This window comes from Engraulis encrasicolus, chromosome 14, assembly GCF_034702125.1.
Source record: "Engraulis encrasicolus isolate BLACKSEA-1 chromosome 14, IST_EnEncr_1.0, whole genome shotgun sequence".
In the NCBI taxonomy this organism is placed as follows: domain Eukaryota; kingdom Metazoa; phylum Chordata; class Actinopteri; order Clupeiformes; family Engraulidae; genus Engraulis; species Engraulis encrasicolus.
Genome location: NC_085870.1, coordinates 25,544,100 through 25,551,599, shown reverse-complemented (window position 1 = coordinate 25,551,599; position 7,500 = coordinate 25,544,100). Strand labels below are relative to the sequence as shown.

Here is a 7,500-nt window from a genome sequence, read left to right as displayed (position 1 = left end):
ACACACGGATACACACACAAACACAGACACAGACACACACACAGGCATGCACGCTTGACAGACTTACAAAGGACTCATCTCTTCCACACCTCTAAAACGACTCTCTCGATGCACTTTTCAAACAGCTCTTTAGTAGTACGCCTCCAATGGACAGCATGAATGGGATAACAATGAGAGCTGAATGGATGACTAATTCCCTTGGTGTGTGATGTCTGTAATGTACAGTACGTACATGTGTTTCTGTCTGTGTTTGATGTTTTCATGTACATGTCCGTGTGTGTGTGTGTGTGTGTGTGTGTGTGTACGGGCTTGCATTGCTGCCTGTAGTCACCTTGCCACACATAGCAACCCTTGCCTCTTCCCTTCTCTTCTTGCTGAGTCAGACCTCTACTCGTGGCTCAGTAAAGCCATGAATAATGTGAAAGACATTGGAAAATATCACCCATGCCTCACACACTCAGGCAGGCAGGCAGGCAGGGAGGCATATAGAGACAGACAGGCACAGAGGCAGGTAAGCAGGCAAGCAGGCAGACAGACAGGCAGAGGCAGTTAGGGAAGCAGACAGGCAGGCAGACGGGGAGGGAGGCCCGGCAGCAGGGTCCAGACAATCAGCCAGCTACATATTGCTCCCGGCTAACCCACTACCTACAGCACACAGGGTTGCCAGATTCGGTTGTTTGGGTGACCATCTGCAAGTAAAAAAAAAACCCAAAAAACATATTGTCGGGTTTTTCTGTGGAAGTACGACCATAGAAATTAGTAACAGTATTTAGTTAAAATTGTGTGGGTTTTAGTGCCTCCGGTTGGTTTTCTATTTATCTGGCAGCTCTGACAGCAGAGCCAAGCCCCGTTTGCCCCATATGCCGCAGCACTCATCCCCTGTTTGCCTCCATCCTTCTTTCTCCCTCTCTCTCTCTCTCTCTCTCTCTCCTCTTCCTACACCCCTTCCGCCGATTCCACTCCTCTTCCTACACTCATCCCCTGTCTGCCTGCCTCCCTCCCTCCCTCTCTCTCTCTCGCTCTGCCTCCCTCTTTCTCTCTCTCCCACTCCTCTTCCTACACTCTCTCCGCTGATTCCACTCCTCCTCATGATGAGTCCAAATGCCTGCCCTTTATTTGTCGTGCCTCCTCCTCCGCTCCTGCCTGCGGAGGCTACTAGGCGAGTCGAGGCAGAGTAGGCGACGGCGTCCTTTGCTTGGTTCGGGTGGTGAGTGACGACGGTGACGACATCCCAGAGTCCTGTGGGTGCTGTGGGTGTCTGTCTGATTGTCGTGCGCTGTGCTGCTCGTGCCATCGTCTCACCTTCAAAAGGGGACAATGCCCAGACTGGAGGCGGTGGCATTGGCTGGAAAGTTATCCATCTTTTTTTCTGTTTTTTTTTCTTTCTTTCATTCTTTGCCACGAGCTGTCTGTGGCTTTGCCAAGTTTTGTTTTTTTCCCCTCCCCTTTCTGCTCTCGCTCATTAAACGTGGCTCTGGCTTTTCAGTCTCGCCTGCTCTGCTCCTCTATTTCTCCTCTCTGGCACTCTCAACTCTCTCTCTTTCTGTCTCTCCTCCCCTCCCTTTTTCCCTCTCTCTCCCTCCCTCTTCATCTCTCTCTCTCTCTCTCTGTCTCTGCCGTTCTTCTCTTCCCTCTGCCAGGCGAGCGGGGCTCCTGCCTCAGCCAGAGCGTGGCTCGTCAGAGAGCCTTCATTTGTCTGGCTGACACTCGTCTGTCTTTGTTTGCTTTTGGCTGCCAGACGGCGCTGATAGTATTGAGCTGAGCCAACGGGCATCCACCAACACCATGATACCCCACAAAACCCACCCCAACCCAGCTCAGCCGCCACTCAAGTAGGGCTGGGCGATATGGAAAAAAAAACTATATCACGATATGGATACTTTATATCACGATAACGATATATATCTATATCTATATATGACTATCACGATATAAACGATATAGGAGAAAGGTCACGATATGCAGTTTTATATCACGATAACGATATATATTGTCATATTGCCCAGCCCTACACTCAAGCCACCTCAACACCCTCCACTCCCGCCTCATATATCCATCACACAGATACTGTACGCAGACATACAAACACACACACAAACACAGTTACAGCCATGGTTGGGGAGTTCTCAGCTGTCTACTTACACGTCAACACACCCACACACTCTCTCTCACTCATTCACTCGCACGCACACACACACACGCACAAGCACAGTTTGCTGGCTGTCAACATGTTGATTTGGAAACAGACAAGGATGGAGAAAAAAGGAAGATACAAGATAGATACAAACAGACAGAAACAGATACAAACAGACAGGCACAAAATGAATCACATACACAAATACACACACACGCACATGCACACTTACTTTACCTGGAGAACTCTGGCAATACTTCAAACGTGGAGCTGAAGAACAACTACAAGCTGTACGGCAAGCTGTCATGATACCTTAAGAAGTCGGTAACAAAAGCAATGTTATTGAGGGGGAGAGAGAGAGAGAGAGAGAGAGAGAGAGAGAGAGAGAGAGAGCCTTTGGTAAAGCCAGTCTTGTCTTTTGATGGTCTGTTCTAACCGCTGCATGAACCAGTCCCATCTCTGTGGTGCGAAAGAATAGAATGAGAACATCACAGCATTCCCTCTCTCTCTCACACTCATCTTTCATGTCTTCTCTGTATTTATCATTCTACCTCTTTCTCTCTGGTTTGTGACCTTTTCCTCCCCCCTTCCTCCCATTTTCACTCTCCATCTCTCCCTCTACCTCCCCTCTCCACACATCATCTTCTTATCTCCCCTTTTTCTCGCTCCCTTGTGCACATTTCCTATCTACATATCTTTCCCTCTGTCCTCCTTTCCTTTGCCCCTCTCCATCTCCCTTTCTATCCTCCTCCCCCTCTCTCTCTCTCTCTCTCTCTCTCTCCTGGACAGAGAGAGAGACAGAGAGAGAGAGAGAGAGAGAGAGAGAGAGAGAGAGAGAGAGAGAGAGAGAGAGGGGGGCCACTTTGCGGTAAGAGTTTTCTTAGCTGTTTATCTCCTGGCCACCATCGCCTCTCAATTTCCCCTTGCAGATATCTCGTCCGGACTGATTAGAGGAAATGACCCTCCAGCCCAGCCCAGTCCAGCCCAGCCCGGATCAAAAGTGCTGACCCAGTGGCACAGGAGTTAGTTTGCTGCCTAAGAGCCAGCAACAACAACCGAGAGTGCCCAAAATGAAATTAAAAAGAAGAAAAAAGCCGAAAGAGTTGCTGCCCACTAGCCTACTCAAGGCAGTTCCAGAGATCTGCTTTCCCAGATTAAATGGATGGTGGAAGTAGGGAGTATGGTTGAAAAGGAGAGAGAGAGCAAGAGAGAGAGAGAGAGAGAAAGAGAGGGAGAGAGAGACAGAGACAGAGACAGAGAAAGAGCATGAGAAAAATAGAGAAAATAATAAAATAATTCCAATGCGGTTTTGAGCTTTTATGAGACTTTGATGAGTCCCTTCAGAGGAACGAGCGGCTTTGATCGGAACGGACACTTTCGAATCCCGAGCCTGCAAAAAGACCACAGACAAGCCGCAGATGAATGAGACTCGACTTAAAAAACCACCACCCTTGGTACAAAGAAAAGACAGCTGCAATGAGTCTCCTTTTTAAATGTTTAATACAAAAAGTTGGTAAGAAATAACAAACAACAGGCCTACATGATGTACCGATGCACCTTGATTAAAGCAAATATGTTACTTACAACAACAAACGTTAGCGGGCTCTCAATTAAGCCTTAGGGGCTACATAATGTGATCCTGCAGAGTAGATACATGGAGGTACAGTAAACGTACTAGTCTCGTAACAGATGAGCAGACAAATCAGGCTGTGCACAAGTCCCACAAACCTTCTGCTGTGTTAAATCACCATATTTCATCAGGGATCACGTAAACACTAATCAGTCATCGGGCTCCTCCTGGTCATCACTGTCCAAGATGTCCTCCTGGTCCTTGGCCGTGTCGACCACGAGCAGCAAAGGGTTCCTGTGCGGACCAGATGCCAGAAGCGTCCGCTCGCTCCTGACCGCGCTCGACGAGTGTGTGTGCGCTGCCGGCTCACTCCTCCCTTTTTCCTCATTTTGTTTCCCCTCCCCCTCTCCCTCTCCCTCTGGCTGTCTCTTGCACTCAGGCTCCGTGCTCCTCGCGCTGGTGGTGGTGGAGGAGGTGGGAGGTGCTTCCTCGGGCTGCGCTGCTGCTCCTGTGATCCTTAGCCCCTCCTCCAGCTGCTCTCCCAACTCCTCGATGAGCAGGCGCCCAGAGCGCTGGCTCTCCGTCCCTCCTCCTCCTCCTCCTCCTCCAGCAAGGGAAGAGAGTGGGGAGGAGGACGGGGCAAAAACGACAAGGGGGATAGAGGGGGCAGGGGTCAGGGTCGGGGCTTGGTTCTCCGTGGATGCATACAGAGGAGAGGGCTGCTGGGAAGGGCTGCTGCTGCTGTTGATGATGTTGTTGTTTTTCCCCATACGTTGATGATGTTTTAGTGGTTGATTCACAATCACACAAGCAGCGCTCAGTTGTTCGCTCACACAATCGTCACTGTCCTCGTCCTCTGACGAGCTGCTACTGCTACTGCTGCTGTCGTCGCTGCTGTCCGACTCTTCTTCCTCCTCCTCCTCCTCTTCTTCTTCGCTCGATGAACCATCCTCATCCTCCTCTTCGTCGCCCTCGTCCTCATCCTCCTCTTCCTCGCCCTCCACCAGCGCTGCCGCCGCCTCCAGCTCGTCCAGCTCCAGCTCCAGGTCGCTCTTCCTCAGCGTGGCTTTCTGGAGCGGCTCCAACAGGGCAGACACATGCTTGGACCTGAGGAGGAAGGAAACACAGGACAGAGGAAGCTGGTCAGTGGAGGAAAAAGAAAATCCTTAACCCGTGATCGGGCAGCGTGGATACATTTTTTGTAGGGCTTTTGTGCCTTTATTATTAGTAAGGACAGTGGAGAACAGACAGGAAATGACTGGGAGAGAGGGATGGGGAAGGATCAGGAAATGACCTGGGCCGGGAATCGAACCCGGGTCGCCCGCATGGCAGTCCAGTGCCCTGTTAGAGCCACGGCTGGACCCGTGTGGATTCATTTGTTTATAATTCAGTGTCACATGTTCCACATGACTTGGTTTTACCAGGTCAATTCAGCCAGGTGATTGCCAGCTTGGATGACCAACTGGTTGAGTTGGGTAGGTAAAACCTGGTCATTTGGAATATGAGCCACTGGGTTGTAACTAATACTAATTCTAGATTGGCCATCCCTGTCCTTAACCTACTCATCTGCTCTAGATGACATCCATCTTGACATTGGCGTCAGCCAACCGGCCAAATGCTGGTCAAAACTGTCCGTAGCTGGTAATCATTTCAGTGTCACTAGCCAATTTGGTAATAATGCCATATCAGAGTAGCTTATTATAGTATGGTGTTTTACATTAGTGCATCAATTGTTTTCAAGCTCAGTTTAGCCTATCTGATTTGATTTCATGTATGAAGCCATGGTGAAGTACAGTAATCTTCCTGCTTTAGCAACTCATCTTCTGAGCTTAGACAGAAAGCATCATGGCTAAGAAAAACGGGTAACAAATTTGTGGCTAGTAGAAAAGCCAAGTGGCTATTGAGCAAAAGCCTCATTTGCCTGTGCATTGTACTCTGTATTTGCTTGTCTCCCACATATTGTATGTAGCTGATTATGTCCTTGTTTGTAGAGCTATTTGGATAAAAAATATCTACTAAATGTAATGCATTGCAGCGTACATGTAATGCAATGTATGAAGAGGATAGGAATAGCTGCAGGGTATAGATATTAAGAGCAGTCATGTTAAACATGGAGGATTAAGATTTACGAACACATTTTTATTGTAACAGCATAAATAATTCAGTGTCTTCGTGGTTGGACCTCTGGAGAATACAAAGAGCAGACATAAGTATGGAAGATTAAGTTGGGTTTTTTCTTTTCTTTTAAGCCATTTTATTTTACGGCGTGAATAATTCAATGTTTACGACCACAACTACTGTTTTCTCGCGTTTATGGACCTGCAGTGAGGCTGAATTTCAATAAACGAAACTAAAATAAACCAAAGAAATGGGCTGCATCTGGTTTGAATTTACAACAACGCCGCACGGCATTGGGCTTGTATATGGAGGGGCTGTCTTTGGGGGCACTATGTGTTGATTAAGGTGTGAAAGTCATGAACTCATTATTACACCATTTGACAGGTTGAGGAGCCTTTTTACACACTTTTGCACACACTTTTGGGAGTCATCAGCTTCACAGCTCTGTGTGCATTAGGAGGTTGCTGAGCACTCAGCACCTTTGAGTGGCCAATCAGAATGAAGTATTGCATATAGTCACTCTGTAAAAAACTACTAAAAAATAAAAGTAAAATGACAATAAGAAAACTCTGCCACTGTTGAAGTTGAACTGCCACTGTTGAAGGTAAAGTCGCACCTGACCGGCTGAAAGCCAAAAGTGAGCCATCACTCATCACGTCAAGAGCTGGCTTACTGTACTTGGGAGGGAAACAAGCTTGTTATTCTCAAGAGCTGTGCACTCAATCCAATCACGCCCAGGTTGTCAGTCAAGCAGAGCCAGGCACAGGCACAGGCACAGACAGAGCAAGGATGAAAATCATCCCAAACAAAAATACTGAATCAAACCAAGATAACGCAAAACACGCCCACTCAAAATACCTGTTTGCCCAGGCCGTGCCCTCCTAGTGACGCAATAGCTTCAGCGTTGCTACCAGTCAATGCAAGCACTTTCTGAGTTCCTGCAAAATCGGGAACTCCTGCCACTTTGTTGGGAAGCAAACAATCATTAGCAAACCAAGGGAGGACATTTGGGAAATGCCGTTTGGGATATGTTAATTGTTATGCTCTTGGTCAGACCAAGTCTCGAAGAGATTTGAACGTCGATGATAATCAGGCTAGTCTCTGTTGTGCATGCTCCAGCTCCACTATAGCAGTAAGTTTTTTTTAATATGCTGCTCTTACAGCACTGAGAGTGCTGCGTTGTGGTAAGATGTTTTTTTAAGACGCTGAGGGCTGTCATGATGATTATCAGACTTGTTGCCAGGACCATTATGTCAGAGCTAAGCACTGTACACAAACACACTTGCACGCATAGGCAACGCATGCCAAGTGCACGCAAGAGCATGTACACACGGACCACACACACGCACATGCAAGCACACGCAAGCACACGCAAACACACACACGCACACACACACAGGCGCACACACACACACACACACACACACACACGCAAACGTGCATACACACACACACACACACACACACACACACACACACACACACACACACACACACACACACACACACACACACACACACACACACACAGGCGCACACACAAACGTGCATACACACACAAGCACACAGAGGCACACAGGCACACACCCTTCGTTCAGCACAAAAGAAAACAAACTCCGGGCCATGTTTCAGTTTGAATTGGAAATGAAAATGTCCTCAACTGTCCTCCCTTCCCAAA

The 7,500-nt window shown here is 48.1% G+C and overlaps 1 protein-coding gene across 1 annotated transcript in view; it reads right to left on the bottom strand.

Moving 5' to 3' along the window:
• Positions 1-3,615: 3,615 nt before the first annotated feature.
• shq1 (SHQ1, H/ACA ribonucleoprotein assembly factor) overlaps positions 3,616-7,500 on the bottom strand; it is a 92,882-nt gene continuing 88,997 nt past the window's right edge. Inside the window, exon 12 of the mRNA XM_063215275.1 lies at positions 3,616-4,811. Within this exon, the coding sequence (XP_063071345.1) occupies positions 3,914-4,811 (898 nt within the window). The 3' untranslated portion in view covers positions 3,616-3,913. The remainder of the gene's footprint in view (positions 4,812-7,500) is intronic.